At 35.6% G+C, this 15,998-nt stretch overlaps 1 protein-coding gene and 1 long non-coding RNA gene across 2 annotated transcripts in view; one reads left to right on the top strand and one right to left on the bottom strand.

The window, feature by feature from the left end:
- LOC113497257 (transmembrane and TPR repeat-containing protein CG4341) overlaps nt 1-15,998 on the top strand; it is a 102,944-nt gene that overhangs the window by 50,631 nt on the left and 36,315 nt on the right. Inside the window, exon 4 of the mRNA XM_026876727.1 lies at nt 12,112-13,096. Within this exon, the coding sequence (XP_026732528.1) occupies nt 12,112-13,096 (985 nt within the window). The remainder of the gene's footprint in view (nt 1-12,111; nt 13,097-15,998) is intronic.
- On the bottom strand, nt 7,253-7,703 carry LOC113497258. Its single transcript, XR_003400882.1, has 2 exons — nt 7,466-7,703; nt 7,253-7,365 (listed from the first exon to the last, which is right to left on the bottom strand). It is a non-coding gene; the product is annotated as an uncharacterized LOC113497258 (long non-coding RNA).

Below are 15,998 nucleotides of genomic sequence, written 5' to 3'. Positions count from 1 at the left end.
ATACAATATATGTTTTTCAATTCCATGTAGTTTTGTGATAAGCTTAATAGTGCAAAGATAAGCTTAAAGTTAGTAAACGTGGTTAAAATAGATTTACTCTCAAAATTATTGTCATTTTTTGAACCTTTGAAGTTTACCTGTGAGTCGCAATTTTGGTTATTTTTTTAGTTTTGTACCCAACATTTAAAATTGGAACCATGTTACTTAAAATCCATATAATTATATTAAAATCAAATCAGTAGTTTTTGCGTGAAGGAGTAACAAACTTGCGCATAACAACTTTCACACTTATTATTGGTTTACAGTGTTATACTTTTTAAAGCTTCGAAATGAATTTTGTAGCTGATTGTACACTCAAACGAAAACGTAAAAAAGTAATAAGGTTAGAGCCTAAAGCATCACAATGTAGGCTAAGTTCGTTGCCGTGACCGCTATTACCATACTAATAATAATTAGTTATTCGACCAACTCAACGGATATAGCATGACTCGAAATGGGGTGGTATAATTACTTCACGAATAGTTCCTAATATACTGTTGCTTATATGTATGAACTAGATAACCTAAACATTAAAGGACTACTAGTAAATAGGTATTGAATTTTTTGAAGATAAAGAGAGCATAGAAGTAATTACCTAGTTTCAATTTAATTTATGAATGTTGTCAGAAACTTTGCCGTTACTAATATGTAAAAATGTTGATATTCTTATGCCAGCTTGAAATCAATTTTAACTCACGTAGCTATAGGCATTAAACATTTTGAAATAATACAAATAGCCAGCTTCCAACCGTAGCTTAACGACAATTCTATATTTATTATTTAAATGTAAAAAACTTAATTTGTTTTGTCTAGCTTCTACATTTTTGCGATATAGCCTGATGACGAACGACTCGGCGGACTGATGAACAGACAGCGGTACCTTAGAAATACGATTTGGTTACCCTTGGCGTACGAAACACTCAAAAGATATTGTGACTCACGTATTTAGCGACCCCTGCCCTTGCCAAAATAGGCTTCTATTATTAAAGCATCTTGTAAACAAGTAACAGCTGCATCTGACATTTAATAAATATTCTCGTATCGGTATCAATAAAGCCGCGCCACATTGTTTTGGATGTTAAATTAACAACAATCGAAATGGAACCGGCGGCGAAGCAAGCCAGAAGCGAATGTGACTCGCAATTTCGTAACATTCTAAACTTTTCTATAAAACAAAATCACTTTGTGAAACGCGGTCCGACGGAAAATTCGCGAGTCAAGTGGAGCCTTTTGGCGACGTTATACAAAAATACTAAACATTTTCTCCGGAATAAAATATCAAGCAACCGAGCAATTAATACAATTTTAACAGATATACGAAGACACGTAATAGAGCGACTTGAGTCGAGCAACACGTGAGACAATCTACTGGTTGGTACTCGAACAGTGTACACGGTTATTAAGTGTTAATGGGAATTAAGTAATTACAGACGTCCACTTCGGCTGCCCAGTGAAAATGACCAGTTGCCACTTATTTTTCTTTAATTACCCGTTGCGTAGAATCGGGCTTTTCTTGCCTGCTACGAAAACAATGGATCCTACGCAAACATTGACCAAAGGTGAGATGTCGTGCGTAACCGTATGTTACAAAGCATTGATGTGTGTGATCATCTACATATATTAGTAGACGTTCCATCAAGCCTATTAGTGGCCTAACATATTCCTTTGAGCCGTTTGTGCTGGTTATACATCAATTACCGTACATATAATATTATTGTCATTTACAAGTCACGATTGAAATCTCGAGTGGCTAATGAGATTTATGGAGATTACATTTGAGATCGAATTATTGACTAGGTAATAATTTGTAATAATAATTAATTTAAGTAACAAAAATATCTTTTAGGTTGACTGAATATTTGAATCTCAGTAAACCGATATCTAAGTCAATTTATTTAGAAGTAGGTTACGTTAACTTTCACGTAAAGGTATATTATCCTAAAATGGACTCTCCTTTTCAAGAATATATGAGTACGGAGGTTTAGTTATAAAAGATTTATCGCGTCAATGCCGAGGCTGGCACAAATGGCCATACTCTGCATTGGAATTGTGTGTCAGTATGTGAAGGGTGACAGCAAAAGTAACTGGCCTTGCTTTGTGCTCAGCTACAGCTTGACTCGGCGACTCTATGTAGAGCTTATCTCCATAGATATACCTATGCCTTTAGGCATGTTAAAAGAACTTGGTGTGTAACTGTCGCTATTGTTGGAGCAAGATAGCGCACTATACTCAATATAGCGGTATCTGTCTTCATCAACTGAGACAGGTCTTCTTCAAGAAACTGACATCGGCTGATGAGGTTATTCTCTAAGATTTTCAACCACGTTTTCTTTTTATAGTTTTATGACATCTCATCTCAGCAAGTGTATTGAGAAACTCTAGTATAGTAGGAACTATTTGACTGAATTTAATCTGTGTAATTTTTTTATATATTTTTTTTTGTGTGGATGTGAAAGAAGCCTTACACATCGCGTGGGATGACAATATTTGTATGGAAGTAATGAAAAGTAGAACGTCGAGCATTAGTCTATTCAGTGGTTTGATATTCAATATGGCGACACCGGAGATTTATTTATTCTTATTCATTTTTATAAGATATTTATTAGAAAAAGCGATGTTTATTATTCGAAGGTCTTTTTTATGGAAGTACTCTACCTGAGCAAAGCGTATTTAGTATTTGTAATTGTCGATATTAGATAAACATTTTTGTTGGAATAATATTATTTTTAGAAATTGTTCTTAAGATTTCTTTCAAATATGAGTATCTGATTTAAGCTTTTACAAATATTTTGACCCTACAAAATTGTAGAGTTTTTTTTTAATTTCTTGTGTAAGCCATTTTGCTGTTGCTTTTTCAGTACATGTACCTATTTAAATAATTTTCCATTACTATTTTATGCCTTCGTAAAAAATCATACATCCATAAGCGTTGACTGTAATGTAAATCTTATTTTTACTGATTATCAACCTCAACGTTGCCCTACACCACCCGTTATTTTTTTTTTGCATAAAATCAAGTGTATACAAACTCCTTACTCTATTCCCACAGCCTCCTTAATATATCCACACTATCGAAGCACCGGTCATCAACACAGCCTAACTGAATATACCTCCTGGCCTTAGGTGGGAGTAGTAATCATATTAACCCTGTGAACACACACGAATGCCGCTGTGTGTCCCACTGTTATCTCCCACGACATCTGTGATAAGTGATTAGGTGATCCTATTCGTAGTCTTGACTTCACAGATATGGGATTTATAGGGTGTTCTAACTTGACTATAGATAGGTCTTACTTCCGTGTAGTGTCGCTGTATGGCGTGTGATGTGATAAAGATATATGTCATGTAACCAATCTTCTTAGAGAAGATTTTAGTAGTCGTGACTAATTGCCGCTGCTGTTCGGGATTTCAGTAATATTTTTTTGTATATAAATGTACAAGGTCTTCTAAGCTTGGTCATGGTCTCAAAAAATAGTACATCTGTTTGAGTTTTAGATCGAAAATTAACACAAGATTTAATAAAAATACTTGATTCGTTTCAAAGAGGGCTGTTGGTTTACACCAAGCATCCCTATTCTGATCTTTCCTCAACCCCCAGTGCTGATAGTATGGGGTATAGTTACGTATTATTAATTAGTTCTTGAGTAATGTTGACTTATTCTGTTGATACTGGTAATATTATTATTTGCAACAATATAATTGCGATCATATATATTTGTTACGCGTTAACCAAAAAGCAGGATGGGAATAAAATTACAATATAATAATATATTTAAATGGAGTCAATTACTATGGTTTCTATTATAATTAATTCTATAAAAGGTAATTCTTTCAACTCATATGCCTAATAACGTACACGCCCATTTTTTTAATACCTATACAAGTTTATCGAACATAAATTCAGATTTAAAATGAACCCATTTAAACGACTAAAATTTACAATTCAATTACAACGGAAAAGGTTTTACTAACTTTAACATAAACGTAAATAATAATGTTTTCACAATATTATTTAAAACTAAGAACTGTTAAGTACGGAGTTTTAGGATCAATTTACTAACAGCTTGTTTTAAGTTCCCCGTAACTTCGTGATAATTTTATGAGTGTTATACACGAAAGTTCAAGTGGGTATTGTGCCCAGTTACCGTACAAAACATTCTTGTGTTATATATAGGTATATATAGCTCGTAATATTTTTATTACTGTTCACTGACCTACTTAATATACTTAAGTTCAAATCCACTTACGTCCAACCTCTTGTCTCGTCTTAAAACCAAATAACTCGATTTCGAAAAGTTCTAGATTATTTAATAATGGCTCTCCGTACTACGTGGAGTGTAATTAAGGAAAATAGTTCAGAGGTTTTCATTATCGGCAGTAACAGCTCCGAGTTGAAAATACTTTAGCATTTAACTGTTACTGTTAAGTGTTGGAGCATCTTTAGAGTCTTTGAAGTTCAGTTTTAGTACAATTCACCCTGAGTAAATTCAAAAGATCAAGCTTTCTAAGACCTATTCAAGATTAATGTAGCAGAAGCAAGGAATTACAATTGCGTTTTATGCTGTAAATAATAAACTTGTGATTCCAAACATTTGAATGGTGCTGTATTTTTTGTGTGTTAATTGATTCGTTTTGTTTACGAACCAAACCTTTCTTCTTCACAGTTCATTTGGACTTAATTATTCACAGAGGGCTTACGTTTATTAATAGATTTAATTTTTACGGGCCTCTGTTTATTAACTGCCTCACACCGAACAAGGAAAATGTTCGTGAATCCTTTAATATTTATGTGTTCAATAGACTCGGTTGTACGAATGACAAATTGGAAAATAAACAGGAATCAATTCACCGATTTGAGGAGCGAACAATCTTTCATCGCTCCCCCCTCTGGCTCTGCTCCCTGTACCCCCCCCTCTCCACCCCTCCGGTATCCGGGACTATCTCATCCTCGAAGCGGTGAGGATTACGTTTGTTTGCTCTACCAGTCGGTACAAAGCGAACAGTCTGTTGACATTTACTGTCACGGTAAATACTCGGTTTACCATTATTTACCGAGCGGACGTAATACCTACTACTAAGCAAATACCTTCGAAAGAATAGAACTATGGATACTGTTGAAGTTTAAATCGATAGCGTTATGGAACATGTCTAACCTCCAATTAAAACTCGGATTATCGTAGGTTGAATCAGTTCAACTTCCGCTTGTTAACGTGTGAATACGCTTATGCCGTAATACTGTGTAGCGCAACCTAGTCTGTTTTATGAAACACATAAACTTGAGTTGTTGCACTGCTTGCTGTATACAGGTCTCATTTTAGTACAGGCAACTTATTAAATATGAGGTATCCTTCAGATATTAAAATCTTAGTTCTGAGCACACAATTTCTGTGTCACTATCGTATGTGTATTTCGTAATTTAGCACATAGCATATTGTCGTAGCCGTAGTACACGTAGCAGCTGTCAGGGTGCAGAGCTACGGCGTAGCACAAGGCGAGAAGTTTCCTCCTTTACTAAAACAGCCCGGCACGTGCTAAATTAGTTGGTAGGTTTTTGTTCTAAGTCCGAAGGTCGGGCGTCCCTTAACCAACACAAGCGTTCACGTTGAAACATAAATAATATTAAATACGGTCTATAACACTGTCTGTACACAAACAGTCTAGGTAGGTAGGCGAGCTTTAAAAATACGAGGGTTTTATTTATTACGGCAATTAAATAGAAGTTCGTTTTATACTCGATTGTAAATTGGCCTTTCTGTTACATAGAGACAGATATCTGTAGCCAAGATTAATGAAATCTCCCTTTTCGTTGTTTCCCAGTGTTTGCGCGTTGTCCTTTGTGTCCTTTTAGTTGAGTCCCAGATTGTTGGATTCGTTTGTAGTGAGGCAAGTGAAGGACCGTTTAATGTAATTCATAGATAAGAGGGGGTAATGACTGTGCTACTCGCGTGCTATTACGTTTAGTACGCAAATGAACAGATGTTGACACAGTCGTGACTCAGCGCGTTTCACTCGAAGAATATGAAATTAGGACAGGGTTGTATTGCTTAGACGTTTTCTTAATATTTTATTTTATTTGTTTAGAAATTGCTTTTTGATATTTACGATGTACCTGAGATATATATGAAAAGGTATGATTTAATTGATGACTTCTCGTTGTGTTTAAATAGTTAATTCAAAAGGTATCTATTCATTATAATCACTGCATGGTTCATTCTTAAGCGTGTTATGGTAAGATTTCTTATTAATATTTTAATGTTGTAATATTTTTTATTAGCTGTTTAACGTCAAAACTTTCTCAACAACGCGGCAACGTTAAAAGTTTAGTTGTATAGTACTCATAATACAGGCATAATAGTTTGAGATTAAACGGCGTTGTGAAAAAAACATATCCAAAACCCATAGCAACGATGAAATTGTTTCTAAAATGAAAAGAATAAAGCAGTTTCAGCTTTTGAATTTCGACAAGTATTTATATATGAAATTATAACTTTTGTAGTGCTAGCAGAAATATGAAGATTAAAAAAGGTCGTTCCTTTTCACGGCACATTTAGTCGGTTGACTTTGAGAACGTTCATCAAATTAGTTTACAAAGAGTAAAGGTTACTTCGTGATTTAGTCAACTAATGTCCAAAATTAGCAAATTGTTTGACTTGTGCAATTATGATTTTGTCATCTTTGAGTAGGTACTGGGTACTGGTATTTTTCTGAAAAAAATTACAGTCTTACTGTTTTTAAGAGTAATTGATCCTATTTCTACAATACTAATAACCACGGGCATTACACTTGCACGGGTTGGACGATATCTAAAATAAAACATTAATAAAAATTCACCTGTAAATTACTTGCAAAAAGGGAAACGGCACTTTTTACACTACCGCTATTCAAATCCAATATCAAAAAAGGTTGGATATTATTAACAACGCAACGAGCTCAACGATAGCAAAGAATATGTTTACTCATTAACTTTATACATTCCTGTTTATATAAATACTAGCTGACCCGGCGAACTTCGTACCGCCTTAGCGTAGCTTTGATGCACTACTTTATTTTGTATAGTTGACCTATCTTAGGTATGAGTCCTATTCAATTTAAACTGGAATCTATAATATCCTCCATATATAAATTAATCCCTATTTCCCTATTATAACTGAATGCAGCTCTGTGGGGATTAAACACAACATTTCTATGTTGATTTCGATACCGTTGAAGTTCATTTCGCGCTTCGCGTTGCTCATCAGTTTGATTTGCTCGTAGATTTCTTTGACTTGCCGTATTTTGAGTTCTGCGGCCTAAATTTGTACGTCTGGTTGGTGGCATTGTTAAAAACTGAAAATAAAAAGCTCTCATATATTTTCTGTATAACCAAATTGTAATATTATGTAGTCACCAAAAGTTACCAAAAATCGATATGAAGCTGTCAACTTACCGTAATTAACAAACAAAAAACTTCTTAGTCTTTATAACAAAACAAACTTTATCAAAAACTTAGAAAGCGGTTATGGATGTGATGCCACAGATTACCACAGTTTTTTTTTTTTTTACTGGCTTGGCTGTTCAGCCATTCGCCAATGACGCCAATGTCAAGTTAGGGAAACAGATACTACCACAGATTACTAAATAGGATATGCGAAATTTGTATAGGTTTACTATTTGTATTATTTTCAAAAAATTATAAAATAGTGCAATAGAATTTAATTAAGTAACCACGTTTCCGAACAAACTTAATTAAGTAACCACGTTTTCGAACAAACGATGCTCTTTTAATATAGTCTATGGCTGTGAATGACGTTGACATTCGTATAAAAAAAAAATGACATTCGTAACGCGCGTTTTTTAAAATATGCAAAATTAAATGTATACTTTTCAATATTTCTGAGAGATTTTCTTAATATTTTTTTCCGTAAGAACCATCCTTGGACTTCCACAAACATTTAAAAAAAAGAATTATCGAAATCGGTTCAGCCGTTCACACGTGATGCCATGACAACGCGAAACGGGTTTCATTTTTATATATATAGATTTTAGAAAACATGTCTATTCGTTTTTGAACATGACTTTAACAAAAGGAAATCTGTGCGCGAAGCCGCCGGGCAAAATGCTGGTATAAATAATAAGAGGAATCCACGTTGGAGACGGAATACCGGTAAAGTTATACTCCCACCAGACACGATTTCTCTCATAATATTATTTGCTGCTGTGACTACGTGACTCGAATTTCACCAGTTACCTGCTTATGACGATATGAAATTTGTTCGCCACAGGAAACTTGCTTATTTACCTTAGAAATTGCAATGCGAGTTATGAAATATGAGATTATTGTACTCTCTGTTTCTTGTCAACATTGCTTTATTGCATTCTCGAAGCGTATGAGTACTCGTGTTAAATGCAAATTTGTTATAATAATAATAATATTTATTACATGTTTAAAACATGATATATTAAGATGTTACAATAGGTTGAGATCATACATGTTTTGTAAGACTAAAGCATGCAAAATTAACTACGCTAACACGGTTTATATTTAAAACTATGTTCCATAAATTCTTCAATGGAATAAAAGTTGTTTTTTATAAGCCATTTCGACATTAATACGTGGTTTAGTAACATTTTTTTTGGTGTGATAAATTTTCACATTTTCTATGTAACCCTAAACAAGGCTAATGTCTAAAAGGACCACAAGTTATTTAAGCTGTTTCGTGTCATGCGGTTAAAAACACATTTGTTTGAAAGTCGACACAATCTTGATATTTTCACCTCGGTAACATGTAACATTTAACTTTGTAGATACGAGCATGTAGGCGAAAATTGCAGGCGAGCTTACCCAAAGGTGTAAGAAGTTTCAATACAAAATGCATGTGTAGTCTGTTGTCGAGTCTTATACAAAGCTTCGAGCAAAAACTTCGAGCGTTCGAATAATCCGAGTCAACATTAGGCAAGAAGTTATGCTGACATTATATAAACTAATGGAGCCAGCGATATGCTCTGTGTTATAATGTTATCTTCAAGTTATAATCACGACTCAGTGGCTAGAGAATCCGGATGAGTACTTATGATATATTTAACCTGTAGCAACACTACGGTTAGCATCTCGGAAACTTTGACCTTCAAAGAGAACTGTTTATAAATAACACTTTGCTAACGCGTTCATGGAAGCAAAAAGTGACCATGCAGTGACATTTGAAGGTCAAAGTTATCAAGCTATACCAATATTATAAGGCTGAAGAGTTTGTTTGTTCGTTTCAATACATTTTCGGAACACATTAACTGGTCCAATTTGAAAGTCTCTTCCAATTTTAGACAGCCCATTTGTTTTTGAGGAAGGCAATACGACATCTACCATTACGATTTGATTATAGGAGAAGAGCAGTAAATAACAAAAAACACTACAAAACGTGTGCACTTATATCTCCATAAAAACGCGGACGAAGTCGCGAGTAACAGCTAGTATGTAATAAGTATAATTATTATGTAAGGGACAGCGGTCATGCAGCGCTATCGGTGAGCGAACCTATCTTTACGCGTTATATTGTGGCCGTATAAAAATATTGTCATACCCAGTCAAAGACCTTGGTGGTCGGAATTAAAAGAGCTTTTTCCTGTTGTAGAAATTTCGTCATGTAGTTATGAGGGTATTAAAGTTAATGGAGCCCTCGGCACCGTCGTCTACCTCACCGAGTTTATGAGTTCATAGGCAGGCTATCTCTGTGGCAACGTTTTATTTGTGAGATATAATTTCCATTTTGGAAGCTTCTACGTAGATTATTTTTTTTAGAAAAATATTAAGTGGTTTTTGTTTTGCTGTTTTTACTATCAGTTTCTGTTAGTCTTGTTTTTAGTATTGAATATTTTGGGTTTAGTTTACATTTAGTACGGAATTAGTTATTGGATATTTGATGGTAAGTTAAACGGGCCAAGAAAATTTTTATGGCCATTAAATTATATGTAGGACGCAACTCAAATAATATGTTACATATTTAGCAGACACATTGTCCTTACAAACCTTGTATTTCTCAAGTATCTAAAGCATAATCAAAATATTATTCGTCATCCGAAACGCAGGTATTCTATATAAGGTTTCGTTAACAGTTAATGCTGAGGGTTTTTCAAACGGACTGGCAAATGAGTCGGCATTCGCGAGGCGACGATGGCAATGTCAGCCAGCCAGTAAATTTCTCAGATAAGCGCTGCTCTGACGTCTAGGCCAAGCGCGCTCGCTTATTTCATTAAGTTATTTGCTTTGACTTCAACTCGCAGCTGATGAAATACAAGTCGACAATTTACTTCAAATATGTACACTATATAGGTTTAAACTTGATATGCTAAATTATAGTATTCAAGAAATTAATGTATGTTTCTTATACAGAATAGAGAGTGTAATTCGAGTAATTTCGACACTTAATGTAGCACATCTTTGTCACATTTCTTTTCGCTTAACAAAACACGCAGTCCTTATAACCGTGAAAAGGTAGGAAGGTGTAAAAATAGGGTTGTATTGTTCAGCTATTTCTCCACTAATTCGGATTGATTAATTTGTAGTTCATCTAAGTTTCGCCGAGATTTCCGATTTGCTCCCCCGGTGGTGTAAATTGTGCTAGAAATCCGAAACGGCGTCGTTAGTTCTGCGCGGGGTTTCCCCTGGGCCAGGTCGGGCAGGGGACGCGGTAACCTTCATAAATCTTTTCCTCGAGCTTCCCGCAACTAACAAGCCGGCAGCGCACTCTCTACCGGCGCGGATCGAACCCCACTGCCACTAAATAACCGTGAAAACTTTCATAATAACACCACTTTAAGTAGATTAAAATACCTAACTGATCGTATAGTCATATTAATCATAGTGCCTGAAAGAGGGTCGGTGTTATGTACGTGCTAGTAGTAATTTAATAATCTAAGGGACGTCTCACCGCGATTCGCTCCTTTATAAATCAGTTTTATCGGGGTGCCCTCGGTATGGCTTAAAATTATTAGTTCTGTAGATGGGTGTGGTACTTTTGACTCTACACTAGTGCAGAATTACTACATAAATAAATATGTTTAACATCATAAAGGTTCATATTGCAAATGGAATTACTATTCCCCGGTCCAGTTGTTCAATAACGCAATAAAATTTAATAATTAATTATCCATTATAATTTTATGATTAATTTCATTTAGATTCATTTACGCGACAGCAACATTTAATTCGCGCTTATCAAATTTTATGAGTTATAAAGTACCTATAACCATTGTTCCGTAGTACAATACTGTCGGTATCTCAAGCTCTGTTTTATTACATGTTTTAAAATCATCCTACATAATGGCGCTATAAAATATTATGTCATCTGGATCTAGATATATCTCGGGAGTATATATCCTGGGATATATAGCGCAGTCTCCACTAGTTTTAGTCACCTTACGACACGTTCTGGTGCGGTGGGGATTAGTTCTTAATACCGTAGTCCTCATGCCAGTTGAGATGTAAGCCGTAAATACGCCTGTCATAGAGTTGAATCTCGAACAAACGTGAACAAATAAATCTGTGTGGAAAACCTGCTCGGTTGACGACTTGGTAAAATGGTCATTAATCTCTCGACTCTAACATTTACTCGATTGTTTTGAAGTAGATTGTTTGTTTATAAGTATTTATATTCTGTTTCTATGAGCTGTTCAGCGTAATAGGAAATATAAGTGTTATGTTCCATGTTATGTGCCTTAAAAATATATACAGAGGTTCTCGAATAAAAATATCGAAATGTTCTACCGGTTTAAGCATCTCAAACCACATATCCGTCAGGCTATAAAAATTACTATAATTCCATTACATCGCGGCAAATTCCTGACAGATATTAATGAAATATTGCTCAGAGGTAATCAATCACTATGGAGTTGGGAAGAATATTTAGAAAAATAAAACTTCCAACAGCAAACTTTCCTCTTTGCGTTTATAAATAAACTTTATTTTATGAATTGGAAATAACTTGATACTTTCAGATCCTTTCTTAAAACTTTGTGATAGTTAACTGTTAACTTCTTTTCGAACGCCTCGATGTTTATAGGAATTTTATTGATTAAAGTGTTTTTTTTTTATTGTTTCAGCATCGGTGGCGGAGTGTTTGTGCGTTGGGGACAGGAGGCTTCGCCCTCTTGTACTGGCGCCTTCGACTCGCGGGCACCCCTACAGCCTTCGCGGCGGCTGACAACCCCGCTTCGCGTGACCCTTCCATTCTCACGCGTCTCTACACCTTTGCCTACCTCCCAGTCTTCAACTTCTTCCTCCTCATTTACCCCTTTCAACTCAGCTTCGACTGGTCGATGGACTCAATACCGAGGATAACGACATTGTTCGACGCTCGGAACGTCACGACTGCAATTTTCTACGCCGTTATTTCTAAAGTGACCTGGCGAACACTAACGAATGAATTTAAAAAGCATCAAGACAACCTATTTCGTGATGCAAAATACTACAAAAAACAGAATTGTAAAATTAAGCACAAATGGAATTATAGTAGCAAGCAGTATAATAGAGGACAAGACTGTTATGAAAGAAAAAGCTATCACGCTCCGCACAAAGAGAATGTATCATCTAAAAAGCTATTGTGTCCGTGCACTGGCTGCAAACATTCGCTCAGTGATGAGCACACGAGTATGTGTCGCGCTAGCAACAACAATAACATAACGATGCATAACTCTAGTTGCATCTGTCCAATATCGTTGAATCCCAAATCCAAGGCCAGCACGCCGCATAAGAGCGTTTATCGCAGTCCCCAAGTTGCGTTGCTGATGTTCATGGCGTTTATGGTACTGCCATTCGTGCCTGCGACTAATTTACTTTTCTACGTCGGCTTCGTAGTAGCGGAGCGTGTTTTGTACATACCGAGTGTCGGTTTCTGTTTATTGCTCGGCTTGGGGGCTGGTGTGTTGACACGGAACTGGCATCGGAGCGAGGCGCGCAGCAGACTGTTCATGTTGGCTCTGCTGCTCACCTTATCCGCTATGTGTGGATACACGCTGCGGCGAAACCTCGTTTGGCGGGATGAAGAGAGCCTCTTCAGAAGCGCATTGCATATCAACCCCCCAAAAGGTGAGTAAAAACTATCTACGTATCTTCTCAGTTTTTATGAATGTTTTTTGTCACCCTATTTCATCTTACGCAGTTAGCTCTCCGAAGGGGGAACAAGTACCACTTCTAACTACTTACATACTGTGCTGTAATAGTGCGTAGGTCGTGACTAGTCACAAACGCTCGTTTACGAGCGCCATAGTGACCTATTTCCTTTTCCTACAGGAAAGGATGTCAGTTGATATATTTTGTACATGTTAGTGTGTCCACGTCTTATATCGCTATTTTATCGGTATATCGTAATCAATCCATTTATCTCTCGGAGTACAAATAAATGTAACCTACATGTCGAAATAAAAGTGTCGTAAAACATTTATGGTGGACAAAATATTTTTAGCCTAACAAAGTTTTCGGAACCGGCCAGTTTTACTAACCGTTAGTCAACGTCGCGTCAAAATTTGGCGAGTACACGGCATAACGTTAGTGCGGCCGAACCAACACTTCCATTTCGTACCTTTCTCAAAAGTTTGTTTGAGTTGCTCCCTCGTTACAGCTCAAAACTAAGACACAATTAATTTGTTTGAGAGACAGCTACAAACTACCTGTCCGCGGCGTGTTAGTTCGTGTAAGTTAGAAAAGAGGTTGTCACGGCACGGCTGCTTGCCTCCAAGTACCTGCCCACTCGGGAACTGGTAATGTATTCACTACTTCCACTCACATTCAGACTCTTGACCTTTCTAGGACGCCATTAAACATGCATGTGCCTCCCGAGGGAAGCCGCCCCGGGTTTCTGTTCACATCACAAACTTTTGCGCAAAGAGAAAAGTTTCCTCTGATGGTTCTCATTTTGCCTCCCTTCATACGACGAATGTTGGTCGACTATCTCGAATATTATATTAGTTGTGTTTTGTAAAATAATTGTTCATGAATATTTTATTTGACCTCAATTACCGCAAACGCGTTAATGAATCTGAGAAATTAAATTGATCAATACCTATATATTTGTCTTTTTGACATAATTAAAGCTTTTAAAGTATTTTGTAGAATACGTTTTTCAATACCATGCAATGTATCAGAATAATGTTTATTATATACTTTAGGTTTATATGAATGTGTTAAATGAAAAGATATTCTTAACGAGGAACGCAATTTACTGCATTGAAAACAACATAAATAAAACCAAAAACACAACCTTCATAAATAACATTATCAACAGGTCCCAGAAGTCGGTTTGGTAAATATATACCTACTTTAGGAAGTGGAGAAACTGTAAGTTATTCACAAACCACAAATAAGATAACAGAATATGCTCCCCTCACCTAAAAACAATATTTCACCTAAATTATGACACTTTATCGAAGGGTCTCCGATGTAAAACTATCGAACTTGTTGGCGATAGGTTTGTAAGGAAAAAATAAGAGGGCCGAGTTGCTTTTTAAAAGTTTCTACCTAACTTCTTGTATTTTTACGAGATCCAAAATCACTTGTAAAATATTGAGGACACTGGTCCCCAGCTGTGGCCTAACTTATATTCTCATGGGTATTAAATACTGTGAAGAGACAGTCTGAAAAAAAACTAGTTTCTAACCTTTTTAAAAGTATGAATTTAGATTGCTTTTACGTAACAATTTCCTTCAAGCCAAATTAAATCAGGTAATTTACATAAAAGATGTAGGATTAAGTTTATTTTACGAGTATTTAGGTTTATGGAATCGTGTCGAAGTTTTTAGATTTTCTATTTCAGGCATGTTTTCGCGAGGGTCGGATTGAAACCCTTGTAGGGTACGGCCTTTCCTCCCATCCATCTGTCTGTCAGGGACTCTTGGGGCGAAAACAAAAATAGAAAAATCTGTCTTGGAATGCGACATATAATTTTTTTATTAAAATACTAAAAAAAATTGGTGTAATTTTGAAGATATTGTTATAGTAATACCTAGGTATATTTGATCAACGTGATACAAGCTTTAATAAATACACTTCCACACAAAGCATTTATAATATTAAAAAAAAAACGGGTATTATTTTTTTACAAATTATGAAAAAAGAATCATTTGAGATACATTGTAAATTAGTATTTCAATTATTAAATATGCTTCATAAAGCCACACATTGACAAACGCGTATTTTTTTAAAACAAATCCTTTTATTAATCAGTGTAGCAGCAATATAAAACTCTCAAAGAATTCTGAAGCACGTAACAATCTTGTTCAGTACGCTGTCGGGTCAATCTTTACGGTACAATAAAAACAACACATACAACCTCTACAGACAAACAAGCATACGTCGCTCATTTAAAATTCCTACAATGTACAATACGCGTATAAATAATGACATTGTTCCATTGTTAAACACACAGCGAGCAATGTATTGCGCTACATACTACATAGGGACTTGGGTTTGTGTCTTTGTAAAAGTTATATGAAGGAAAAGGTTATTGACTGCTTAAATCTTAACGGCCTGCTTAACAATGGTCTTTGTGTGGTTTTGTAAATAATTTCGAGGGTTTTCTGTTGACTTTTGTGGTGAGGGTTAGGTGCTTTTTTCTCGTGTTACAATCATAACCTGACTAACCAGGTTGAAGCATTTGTTTTGTCATGTTTAAGTACTGAAGAAAAGCTTAAGTTTCTACTTCATATTTAATCGATGATGCCCGTCACCAATATTTTTGTCATTACCTTATACCTACTGTGTCAATATTGGGTAAAGGCCTCCCGAAAATGCTTCACAATGTCCTACCTTCTATCAGCTCTCACGCTTATCGTTTCAGTTTCTCTCCGCCACATTAATGATACTCTAACACAGCACAACAAATAAAGGTTTCAATTATACACATCATTAAAGTCTATAATTAACTAGGAAAAAACATAACAACACAAATAACAGAGACTAGGTTCTCTATAATGAAAGCAGCTGATTGTATATT

Source organism: Trichoplusia ni, chromosome 9 (assembly GCF_003590095.1).
Source record: "Trichoplusia ni isolate ovarian cell line Hi5 chromosome 9, tn1, whole genome shotgun sequence".
NCBI classification, from domain to species: domain Eukaryota; kingdom Metazoa; phylum Arthropoda; class Insecta; order Lepidoptera; family Noctuidae; genus Trichoplusia; species Trichoplusia ni.
The sequence above is the reverse complement of the archived record's forward strand: the minus strand, read 5'-3'. Positions and strand labels throughout refer to the sequence as shown.